At 45.5% G+C, this 12,495-nt stretch overlaps 1 protein-coding gene across 1 annotated transcript; it reads right to left on the bottom strand.

Annotated features, from left to right (window-relative positions):
• Window positions 1–817: 817 nt before the first annotated feature.
• PDE6D (phosphodiesterase 6D, cGMP-specific, rod, delta) lies at window positions 818–9,792 on the bottom strand. Its single transcript, XM_010143639.1, has 4 exons — window positions 9,709–9,792; window positions 4,762–4,887; window positions 3,813–3,918; window positions 818–1,443 (listed from the first exon to the last, which is right to left on the bottom strand). The coding sequence occupies exons 1-4, from the start codon at window positions 9,788–9,790 to the stop codon at window positions 1,362–1,364; spliced, it is 396 nt and encodes a 131-aa protein (XP_010141941.1). The 5' UTR covers window positions 9,791–9,792; the 3' UTR covers window positions 818–1,361.
• Window positions 9,793–12,495: the final 2,703 nt, after the last annotated feature.

The raw sequence follows: 12,495 nt of genomic DNA, 5'->3' as shown, positions 1-12,495 counted from the left end.
TCCATCAGTGGGGTCTCAGGAGAAAGCTGCTGCACTGGCTAACACTCTTCTCACAGGGTTTAGTGGCCCAACTTCAACTCACCTCAACAACCCCGATGCTGCATCCCTCCCACACGCACCCAGGGACTGATATCAGGGTCTGAAATGATGCATTTCATTTTCAGGTGACTCCCCCAAGAATCTCAAACCCAGCTGCAGGACAAGGCTGACCAAGCGTCGAGTCATCATAGAGCTGCCCGTGATGTTCAGGAGCAGAAGCTGGAGGCAGCTCCTTCCCCAGATTTAGCCATGCTAGAGCTAATCACAAATGACACGAGTAAAGGGTAGCAGTAGGCCTGGAGGAGCCTGTCGCAGCGAAATTGCTGCCACATGTCACTAAAGCTGTGCACACGTGGGGATTGCTGGTACCAGCAACCGCAGCCACAGCTGTGCTTCAGGGAGCCCAGCCCAGCCCTGCCCAGTGGGTGCTGGTGGGCTCAGAGGAACGCGGCTCTTCCGGAGGGGTTTGAGCATCCTCAGGAACTTAGAAAAGCAGAACAGCGTGTGGTGCTGCTCAAGGAACCGGGGACTGGGCAAACAGGACCAGCTGCCCCGAGGGACGGACAGACTGAAACGGGGCCAAGGAGAAACCTGGGTGAGCGCAGTCAGGCAAGGTGTCCTGCGTGGTCAGGTGCAGGGAGGGACAACACCGAGGCTGCGGGGCTGCGGAAGAAGCGGGGCTGTGGGGAGCCCTGTTCAGCTGCTGGCCTCACTGGCAGGAGTTTTTGCCTGCTGCGAGGTGGCTTTATAACAGAAAGGAGAACGCACAGAACTAACGTTTCTTCCCTTCTTTGGACGGTAGGAATGTTTTAATTGAGAAATCTGTTTTAATTACATTACATGATACCACAGTCTATTTTACAAGTTCAGGGTAAGAGGATGCGTGGACCAGTTACAGAGAAATCCAGAGAAAGGATCAAAACCTACAACATGAGAAAAACGAAAAGGTTAACTTAACCCCCAAAACCGAAACGTATCAAGAGTTTGGTGTGAGTGGACACAGGAGATTACACCAGGGTCCAGAGCAGTACAAAGGATGAGACTACAAATTACAGTATTGGTTCTGCGTGACCATCGTTCGCCCCTGTTCAGAGACAGCCTCTATTCCCCAGGGCGCTGCTGAGCAGATGGTCGTGTCTCTGAGGATTTGGTCTGGTCTTGTCATAGGAGAAAGCAAAATAACTGATGGGCAAAGGTCACAACCCATGTGGAGCTGGTCCCCGGGGTCACCGCCTACAGGAGTGTCTTCCGCTGGATAGTCAGAGGGTTCTGCACCAAGAACTGTATGGAGAAAAACTAAAACAGCTCCAAAAAGCCCCATCTCAAACGTAGAAAAGTCTCACTCTGGAAGTGCTTACGAGAAGGTCGTCATCATAGAATTTGGTTTCTATAATAACATTACCACTGTGAAGGAAAGGAGGAGAAAGAAGAGCTATTAGTAAGGTGCACCACCAGCAGAAGATGACTGCCCCTCTCAAAGCTCTCACAAGCCTGGGCTGGGACCTCACCCCCCGCAGCATGAGCTTTGGAGTGGAGCCCCGTGCAGCGAGCACGGTGTCCTGTCCTGGACCGTCAGGGCTGGAGGATCTCCCACCGCACTCCTACGTGGAGCGGTCCCTCCCATCCCACCCCAGGCATCCCCGTTCCGGGCACAACACCACGAGGCTGCAGGGAGTGCTCACAAACAGCCAACTGCTGCTGCTAAAAATAAACTAGCAGTCCCAGCACCTTCAGACCTCTCTCTCTTGCAGTGAATTGTGAACACCAATGGGAATTCTATTTTTAATCCCCATCTCTGTCCTCTAGTGCTGAGCAAGCTACTGCAACCAACTTAACACACCATGGCCCTCAAGAAGGGCTTAAACGCAAAAGCACATTTATGCCAACTGCAATGGAAATGTAAATTGGGGCGTGACAAAAGCTCTGACTGTTTAACTTGCTGACTTTGAGATTCTGGTAGATGAAAGGAAGAACTTTGGGGCCATCACAACACCTGGACTCCTGAGCAGTGTGAGCTACCATGTCTAAATAACCTGATCTTGAGAACCAGATCAGCAATTCCACTCCCGCTGTGGCTCTCGGTATCTGTGACGCTGGCAAAGCTGAACCCGGCAGGAGCGTAAGGGTTTTGCTGCAGCGTGGACAATGCTTGAACTCAAATGTCAGGCAGTGTTCTCAGTCTGACACTCAGGCATCCTGGGAATCCTTCAGACAGAGTGTCCTGGTTAGCACCGAATACCACAGCTCCATGCTCTCCTGCTATGGAAACACCAAGACAAACATGAGGCTTTTGGGAATGTCACAAAGTGAGGGGCTCTCCAAGTCTTGGCAGCTGAAAAAAAGCCGATTTCTCTGAGCTGGTGATTCTACTGAAAAGCTTCATGTACAACTTTAGGACACCTCTGTGAACAGGAGAGAGATCTGGACTGCCACTACAGGTGGACAGACTCCAGGGAAAGTCCTCAGACAGTGAAAAATCCTCAAGGTCACTGGAGAACTGGACTCTGATGACTCCCAGTCCTGAAAATGCCTTGATTTCTTGAGATGGTCAAAACCATCTTTTTACTCTGATTCCCAAATCTGACTCCTGCACTGACTGAAAGCCACCAGGGACCTGTGTAGCGCCTGTGTAGCGCTGTGTAGCGCCTCAGAACCTACAAGGTTCTGAGCAGACTGGGCCAGGGACCACGGTTCAGACACTGATGCTCTCTCTTCTGAGTCCGCTCTCTCTTTGAAACATGCTGTGAATAAACATCAGTGATGGCAGTTCCCATCCCGGTGGCTTCTCTATGCAACTGGCTTTCCTCCAGACAGGGAACGAGAGGGAAAACGCTGGAGAGGAAGGTCTTCCAGAGGACACAGTGACCTTGCAGCGAGACTGGCTGCTCCCCGTCTGCCTCTTGCTGGCAGCAGGATTCCCATCCCCTTCTGTCTCTGCTGGCAGCGTGCTCCTCCTGTGCTTGCCAGCACCCATCCAGCGCTGCAGGGAGGGTGGCTTTTTGTAGGGATTCCAGCTTCCCAGGGGCCCTTTCTGTCATCCCACCACAGCTTGTGCCTTGCTGTCCACGCTCAGAGCAACACCCAGCACGCACTGGCCTGACACAAGTCCTAGGGAGTGCTGACCGACTCAGCAGTCAACGTGCAAACTGTGGTCAGGACTAGATGTTTCTGATGAAGGTGAGTGAATCCCATTATGAGTGACTGTAAAATGTCTCTTCCCTACCTGGTAAGGGTGTTTTATCGCCAGGCACAACTCCATATGACTAAATGCATAGTTTATAACCCAATGTAAAAGGCACAAAGCTTGGCAAAATGGTACAGCAATGAAACAAATGCTAGGGCAACTCCTATGCATGAAAAACCACCACTTGGACAAGAGTCAGTGACCAATAGCTGCACTGGAAAAAAGCCCATCTTGCGGTCAAAAAAACATCTTTTTTTTTTTTTTCCCCCTGGATGTAAGGGGTATTAAGCTGCAAAGCATTTTAAAATCCTTTCATGGTTCACCTTTCAAAAAAATTCAGCAATTCTAATAAGGGATCAGTTCCTCTTTCTCCAAACTCTTATTGCTACACTAATGCAAATTGGACCTATGGGAAAGAAGGTAATGAGGTTGGCTCAGCCCCTTTTATCTTTCCACAGCTAACAGTAGTGAGGGTGACTCAGAGGTGGTAGCAGCTCCCTCTCCTCCTTCCCACTGTGGGCCCCAAGCAAATGCCACACACTGCTTTTTCCCTGCCTGCTCTCAGATTCAGTAAGCCCAAGGCACTCACGTTAAAACGTTAGCTGGCATCATCTGTGATTCAGGTGCTGCCTCTATCAAGGACTGCCAAGTATTTGTGGAGTTAGGAATCACAAAACCGAATTCAAAGAACCATTCTGCAAAGTAAAAAGAAGATCCAGAGGCATTTGAAAGAAGATAAAATCCATAAATGGTCCTTTTGCTTTTCACCTGCCAGGCTGGGGAACTCCCTAAACTGTCCTGCTGTGCTGCCAACATTTTACATTTAAATTACTTTGTACCGCTGAACCTGCACTGAACCCTGCCCTCCTCTTACAGCAGATACTCCCCTTCTAAAATACCCGATGGTAACAATCAAGTCACACCACTTCCTTAGCATTCAGTGGAAATGTCATCACACCCAACTGGGAACAAGGAAACCACACTCTCCCTCTTGCAGACATCCCCCCGATCCAGTTGAGACTAGGTGTACAACTGGTCGCCCAAAAGACAAGGAGCTCAGTGTTTTATCATCCCCTCCTCCATGCCAGATTAAGAGTAATTCTGCAGCAAGGGAGGTCAAATGTGCAGCTACACGGCTGATACTGGGTGGCCCTGCTCTAACCAGAGCTAACCAGAGCTCCTTTAGTGCAGCCTCCAGTCTGGTAGTGGCCAGCACTAGGTGCTTCTGAGGAAAGTGCCTGAATCCCCATCACAGGTGACTCTAACACAACCTGTTTCCTTGCCCCAGGCCGCCTGTGGTGGATTTATGCCCCGAAGCATGATTACCCAGATTTTTTGCTTACATAACGAAGTGTTAATACACTTATGAAATGCTATCCCTAATACTGTGGCCCATTAGTCCTGACAAGACGAGCGCTTCAGGGCTACTCCGAAAAATTAAAATCACCGTATTTAACCCATTTCAGTTCCTCTAATCCTCGCTGCGCTGGGGTCGTGCCCTGCGCTGCAGCAGGCCTGCACAGGGAGCAGATGCATACCTTCTAGACACTGCCCTTTGAAATAAACTTTCTGTTCCAGTCGGAATTTTTCCATTTGTTCTGCTGAGGAAAAGTTTAACTCCCGAGACACTGCTTTGCACTTCAGGATTTTTTTAGGAACTCGAGCTGTGAAACAAATCAAGAAGCATTATTGGGACACAATAAACCAAACCCAACTGCTGTTACAACATGCTTTGAAACAATAATTAGTACTAGTACAAGATCATAGTATCAGGAGAAATGCAGTCACAAAGAACTTTGTATTTACATTTATGGGAGTGAAATCCACAATGCAAATAGGTTAAGTAGCTTGCCCAGAGGCAGGAGTTAAACTTGTGACAGAACCAGGGATACAACACAGATCCTCTCAGACTCCTGGTTCGTGGCTGTTTATTACTAAAAACCACAATTCTTCAAGGTGAAATAGGAGATGCAACTCAAATTCACTTTAGGAAGTGTGCTGAAGAGCACAAACAGCCCAAAGGTGGCTTAGTAGACCAAGCGTGTTAGCCCTTCTTCTCACTTCTCCTTCCCCTTCAGGCTGAGCATCCCCAGCAAACCAGAAACAGCTACTTCTCAGCCATCTTGCACAGCTCTGAATTCGTCCTGCAGAAGTATATGAAACATCTGTTCCCTCAATGCTGAGACCCACACAGGCAGTAAAGTCAGCCCCAAACCACGGAGTTTCAGAGTAATTCAGCAACCCAGGGTTTCCGGGCTCTTGCAACAGCAAGTGGCAAATTGCACCTGGTAGATATTTCATCAGGTTTTGTTCAGAGGTGAAGGAGTAAGACGGGACAGTTTGGGAGCACTGCTTAATATGCTGAAAGGTCCTAATCAGGAGAGTGTATGGGGGAGTCAATATACTAAAACAAGCCCATCATTCTTCAGTGGTGTGATCATCCATAACCCTTCCTGCGTATTAGAAAATGTTTCACGTAAATTTACTAGAAATAAAGAGGGGAGGGAATACAGCTGTCATGTGCTTTATGAGCCAAACCATTCCCAAACGGACAGCGTATCAAAACACCCATGTGCAGACAGCAGGCTGCTCTTTGGTAAAAGGAAGAGGCTACTAAACCCCAGGCAAATCCTTCTAATGTAGAACAGTTTAGTGCAGTAGGACCTAGGCGTGAAACCAATCCACAGAGCTGCAGGGTTAGAGAATGTCAGCAGCCATCCTGTCCCCTGGAGAAGAACACAGCCCACAGCTGGTTAAAAAAAAAAAAAAAAAAAAAGGAAAAAAAGAGAGTTGAAAGTATAAGGGAAGAGTTTTAAATGTAAAAGCTTCCCCGGGAAAAAAAAACACCCCCAAGGTTGTTAAAAAAAAAAAAAAAAAAAGGTAAAAAAGAGAGTTGAAAGTATAAGGGAAGAGTTTTAAATGTAAAAGCTCTGCAATTATTTTTAGACTTGTTTTTTGCAGCCAGAAATCTGCGTGGCACCATCCTTTACTGCCCTCACAAGCACAGACCACAGCCTGTTGTGAACAAACATCCCTTTGCAATTAAGCATAAAATGGCTTGTTAAAACTATTCTGCAATTTAGTATTTACATTTCTTTCATCCCCAAGACAGATTGCTGAGATTGTTTGCTTTAATATTGTAAAGCTACAAAACAAAAGGTTACTTTTAATAAAAGTACCACTGTGTAGTCTTTAAACTCCTGATCTAAGAGATAATAATTCATGTTTATACCACCAAGCAGAAAATTTTAATTGAAATTATTTATTTCAAACTAATTTTACTTTCATACCTCTTTTTTTTTCCATTGAAAAGATAGAAGAGAAAGAAGGTTGATTTTCACCAGTTAGGTTCTTTTTAAAACATGCTGAAATGTAGGCAGGCATAGACTTTATCCTAAATTCACCACTGCTTTTTAGTGACTTGAGCATATACTACACCTGCACATTTATTTAAGCACCTGTACAGCTAACAAAGATTTAGTCAGGTACTTAATTCTGATTAGATCAGAAAGCGATGAATGAATGACACATTTCTCATTTACTAAGCAAGTCATTTTGGGTCCAACTGCCTTTACTTAGAAACTGAAATTCAATGAAAATATCCATATTATGTTTTCATACAGTTGAATAAATCTACCTTAAATATTTGGCACATAAAGAAAGCAAACCATCTTAGCCAAACTGATTTTATATTTCAAACTCCATCTTTTCTTAGACAACGAAAAGATTATCTCTATTTCCTGAACGGAAGCTGACTGTGGTGACTGGGAACACTGGGGAATCTACAAGTGCTGGACCTCAGCAGCTTACTCCAGGATTTGCTCAGGTATTGGAAGGAACCAAACTTTACCAATTTGCGTCTCCCAGAAGGCCTCTCTCCCAGTTTTGAATGCACGGTCACTGAACTGAGCTGACCGGGTCCCTGGAAAAGCTCCTGCTGCCAAAAGCTGGTTTAGATGGTTAATTCCAGTTTCAGGTGCTCAGGCAGTGATTTTGCCTGCTTTCAGTGGTTTAATGCTAAGACTTTGGCAGCAGTCCATTACCTCATTAATATTGTTTTCATTTAATCTAAGTGGTAATAGGGAGATTTGGTAGTAATACAGTATCATGATTTGAAACTTAAGAGCTCATTCTTTAAAGAAACTTAAATCAAACAGAAGTCTTGTTTAAAAAGCAAATAGAAGTCCTGTTCCAAGGAAATAGATTTTGTTCACTCTGCCATAGATTGGATTCTTTGTTTGCTGTGTCTAGACTGTGATTTGCCCTGAATGGCCACAGGACACACACAAGCACTGTGTAATGACTTTGAGACACACATGGCCTTCATTGTAAAACAATTCTTCTAACCGTTTGCCCTCACTGCTTCTGTCTGCAAGACTGTACCAGAACTGCGTTTCTCCACCTTCTTTTAATTCACAGTCAGATTATCCTCCTTTGTTGGACACCTTTGCTCTTTCTTTGCATCGGAAATAATCTATCCACCTCAGCCTCCTTTTATGGCTAAGCCATGTAAGAATGGCTTTTTCCTCTCCTCTCCTAAGGAAGACCATCCTCCCATCCATAACCTTAGCATGGCTTCTCCTAATAGCTCTTCTCTGCACCTGTTCCAGTTTCCAGTCATCCGTCTTCTAGATGGATGACTGAACTGCACTCCAGATAAGGTCTTAACAATTCCTTGTACAATGGGCATTAATCTCATGCCAGAGAATGTTTTAATTAATTCCCAAGCTCCTCTGATGGAGGTGAGGGTTCTTGTTTTATGTGTGAGGAAAATCTGAGGCACAGTGAGGTGATACGATTTGCCAGACTAAGACAGCAGGAGGGAAATGGGACAGCGCAGCGAACCCTCCTGAGACCCAGCTCCAGCTGTCCTCTCGGCCCCAAAGCACACCCTTGTGCAGTCTGCACTGAACCGCGGCAGCGCAGCAGTCTGCTGAGACAGAGCGACGAAGAATCAAAGACTAGCCGTGCGTCCAAGGAGAAGCTTTTGCAGCACAGAATCTGGGAAGACTGGGAATGTTTTCAGCTCATTTTCTTCTGCTTTCTAAAGCCTGATTCCTCAATCCTCCTGGGTCTCCTGCTACACAGTTATGTCAAGAAGGCAAAGTACCGCTAACCCTCAGTTTAAGAAATTTAACATTAAACTGATGAACTACCACATTAGTTTTGAATGTTGTATTTCAATTGCTTTCCTACAGTTGTGTTTGAAGGTGCTGGAACGTTTATCTTTAACATAGGCATCTCATACGACAGGTAGGAGTAAACGTCTGCCATGGCCTATTGGCAGAACTGTTTGTTGTTTGCGCTGGTATGAGACTGGGTGTACAGGTTAGCAAGGCTCAAGGAGATGAAGCTTGGAAAATGCTCTTAGTAATCACTGAGTCACCTCTTTGCTTTCTTCCAGCTCTGACCTGCATCTTCTATGCCTGGCATCAGGCCCCTCTTAAGCTGAGAGAACCTGCTACTGGTCATACTAATGAACTCTTGTCATAAAGCAGATGAATGTTGACTGGGGACCAAAGGAGGAGAAGGCAATTTGTTTCTCTTGCATCTTAAGCTGGCTTTGAAACCAGGTATATTGGACTCAACTGTGTTTTGCCACAGATCTTCTGTATGTTCTCTGGGCAGAAGAGGATCTTGATATGCTGGTTGCCCCCTTCAGATACAACAGACTTTCCAGTTTATGGGAGAGGTAAATCCTAGTATTGCCCAGCAGAATTCAGTCCTTGGCATTTAACCAAAAATACATCACTGTCACCAGCATAAATAATCAAGTTCACCCCACCTACTGGAGATCAGCTAAGGTACTCACATAATGGAAAAGCCTTTGAAATTAATTCAGTGTGGTCAGACTCTTCATGGAGCCAAAGCAAAGCTCTCAGCAAGTGACGTCACCTATCACAGTGCTTTGTGACAAATGGGGAAGAGTGAGGGCCAGTGAAGTGGTTTGCGACTTGGCAAGGACAGAAGTGGAAGAACAAGAGGCCTTCCTAGCCATGGTAGAGGGACAGGAGAGCAGAACAAATGTGCCGTGTACGCTGTTTTAAAGCAGAGGTCAAATTTAGTGCAGGGGACTATTAGGACTAGGACAACTAATATTAGGAATATTAGTTGTGGCCAGAGCGAGGTAATAACTGATTCTCCATTTGATCTCTATCCTGACTAAACCCTGTTGTTGTACTGAGAAAAGACAATATATTTTTCAGCTTTTCATTTTTGAACCAACACTCAATCTAGCAAAGGTTGGACACTCACTCCTTAGCCAGCTGAGCTCCCTGCTTAGCACTATTTAACTTGTCCCCTTTGCCAGCCACTGATCCACTCCCACCCTCCTCCATGTGTCCCCAGGTTATTGAGGTGGAAGCCTCTGAAGGTGTGAAGTCACAGCCAGGACATCCTTCAAAGCAGGGGTACACTAGCAAGTCTGGTGACCTAGACACACAGCACCACCCAGCCCCAAAATGCACAGTAAGGCCACACAGTACCTTCATGCTCCACTCCAGGTACAGACAGATCTTCTGTTCCTTGCCAGAGGATTTTCCCTGTTTCTGCATCCCGAAGGTTCATCCAATTTCTGATTGGGAAGTAATTAAGGAAAGCAAGTGATCTATGTCCCTAAATGCTGTGCCTAGTATTCTTTGCTAAGAGCTGAAATAGGCTCCTCCAGCTGAGTGTCAATCATGTTTTCGATTCCCACAAGGCCAAGGAAAAGATGCTTTTCCCAGAAAATAAATGAACAAACCACCCCCTGCCCAGAATGAATGCAGCAAGAGTTGTATAGTCACAGATTTAGTTTTCACTTTAGACTGAAGCTTGTTAACCTCATTTATCATTTTCCATCACTTCTAAAATATAAAGGCAATGTCACCGTGCTGCAGAGAAGCAAGAACATTGCTAGCATTAACAGATAACTACATAAATAATTGCTGTTCTCCAGCATTTGAAAAATGCTAGAAAAAGAAGTGCTTCCTATATAACACTAGAAAAAGAATAACAGCCGATCGAGCTTGTTTTTCTAGTTTACAAAATATTAATACCAAGGGTTGTTCTGCTGCTGTTGACCTGGTAACTGCCACTCATGGGAATTCTTCAGATGCCGAGTGCTAAGCAGGAGAGATCCTCTCTTTCTGCTCTCAGCAGGTGAGGCTGCGCCAGCTTTCAAAAAGCCCAGATCAGTGAATTAGTCACTAAAGTTATAGGCAAGTTTGAAATATTTGTATTTTCAAAGGGACAATTAGCAATGATCTTAAGCACACCTTTGAAAAACCTCTCCCATAACCTGACTCAGCCATCAGAACAAGCAGCCAGCACAGCTGCCCCATGCCATTTGAACCGCGATACAGCCATCAGTAAACCCGAGGCCCCGCAGCAGCTTCCTGCTCCCCAGCCATCAGGGTGGCTCCCAGGAGTCACCCGTGTCCGTGTAAATGCAAACAGCCTGAACAGGGCAGGATGGGTGAGGTAAGGCCACACAAACCAGTGCCCTTCCAGGCGGCTCCTTTCGCTGGTTTATGGCAGCGCATCCTTCGTACTCAGTACTTCTGAGACAAGAAACTAGAAACTGTCTAGGAGAAGGGGAGAGACCAGCTGCTCAAGGGAAGGGACTGGGAAGTAGAGAAACAGAAAAGGGACAAGATGGACCATGACATAGGTATCAATAAGAGCTCTCAGAGATGTGCATATTGAACTCATCCTCTCACACACACAGTTTCCAGGCAGACTCACATAAACTCGTCACATCGATCAAATTTTTCCAAAATTTCTAAACTTCTTCTAAAACACATAATATCTACCACTTGTTCTGGGATTAAGGCAAAAGTGAAAGGAGGAGAAGACAGAAAGCATCATCCTCAGAGGGACCCATAAACTTCTAAACTTCTTCTAAAACACATAATATCTACCACTTGTTCTGGGATTAAGGCAAAAGTGAAAGGAGGAGAAGACAGAAAGCATCATCCTCAGAGGGACCCATAAACTTCTAAACTTCTTCTAAAACACATAATATCTACCACTTGTTCTGGGATTAAGGCAAAAGTGAAAGGAGGAGAAGACAGAAAGCATCATCCTCAGAGGGACCCATATGCCACCTTCATATCCTGGCAGAAAGCTGGAAAGTGGAGATCTTTCCCCAGTGAGAAACCAAGAAAGATTTGAGCTGTGGGCAGGCAAGTCAGAGAGAGAAAATCTAGGGCAGCATGGCAAGAAGAACCAGCAGCGGGGCTGGGCACTTCACGTGGTGCTGGCTGGAAAACTCAAAAGTCCCCAGCCAACATTATCCACAGGATGGAACCGCCCCAACTGCAATTTAAAATGTCCAAAAAAATCCACCTTTTTTTGCTACACCTTCCCACAGACCAACATACAAACGAGCCAGGGTGAAGCTATTTGCATAGAAAGCAGTGTGCAATCTATCAAATGCCATGTATGAGGGAAAAATAACAAATGAGACAATCTGCACATCTCACTGACAAATTCATTTATCTTCCCAACACCCTGCGATGCAATCACTCTTGCCTATTAGCTGTACAGTAATTCAGTAAATGGGGCACTTCGTTAACAAACCCCTGTATTACCTTTAAAAAATTATCCCCTTCAGAACTATTTACTTGCTGTTTGCTCACTCTCAGTATCAGTGGGAGCGAGGAGCTCACAGGCCTGGCCATTGGCTGTGTAGTGCCACAGAAGAGCAGCAGACAAGTTCTGCTGAACTGGAGATGAAACGCTAACCAGAACAGCAAACCCAGTGCTGCACAGGAAGTGATCCAGCCTCCCAAGCGCTACTGAGTGGACTATCTTCCTTTCTCCTTGCCTTGCCTTGCCTTACCCTCCTGTTCCTCTTCCCTTATCAATTCCTGGAGTACTCTGAAATCATGTTTACCATTTTCAATACTATTACATTAGAATGCTCTTCGAAAAGTATATGTAGCCTTATTATCCTTACTTGAAATACATAGTTACAGAGTGACAGTGACCTACTGTTTCTGGTGAGAGAAAACACTACTGTAGACTACTGACCTCTGCCACTTCTCCTTTTAAGGATTCTTCTCTCAATCCAGCCCAAGAGAGATGATACAAATTATGTTGCCATGCAGAACCATGCTGGGTGTGTTAACACACGTGGGGTGTCAGACTTCTATAAAACACTATCAGACTTTATCCTGTATTGACGCTTCACCGTTAGAGTAAAACCATGCAGGACAGCCTGCCCCATGCTTTGTATTCTGACTGTCAAATCAAAGATGAAGAATAAATAAAAACCTCACAACTATATT

The sequence above is a fragment of the Buceros rhinoceros genome, unplaced genomic scaffold (genome assembly GCF_000710305.1).
Source record: "Buceros rhinoceros silvestris isolate BGI_N320 unplaced genomic scaffold, ASM71030v1 scaffold8959, whole genome shotgun sequence".
In the NCBI taxonomy this organism is placed as follows: Eukaryota; Metazoa; Chordata; class Aves; order Bucerotiformes; family Bucerotidae; genus Buceros; species Buceros rhinoceros.
This window is presented reverse-complemented; position numbering and strand designations above follow the sequence as displayed.

Excerpts from the sequence above, each read along its gene's own strand:
- PDE6D (XM_010143639.1), bottom strand. The coding sequence starts at position 9,790 with ATGAACCTTCGGGATGCAGAAACAGGGAAAATCCTCTGGCAAGGAACA. Across the intron at positions 4,888-9,708 it reads ACCTGGAGTGGAGCATGAAG|CTCGAGTTCCTAAAAAAATC; the intron begins GTACTGTGTGGC and ends TTTGTTTCACAG. Across the intron at positions 3,919-4,761 it reads CAAAGGGCAGTGTCTAGAAG|AATGGTTCTTTGAATTCGGT; the intron begins GTATGCATCTGC and ends TTTACTTTGCAG.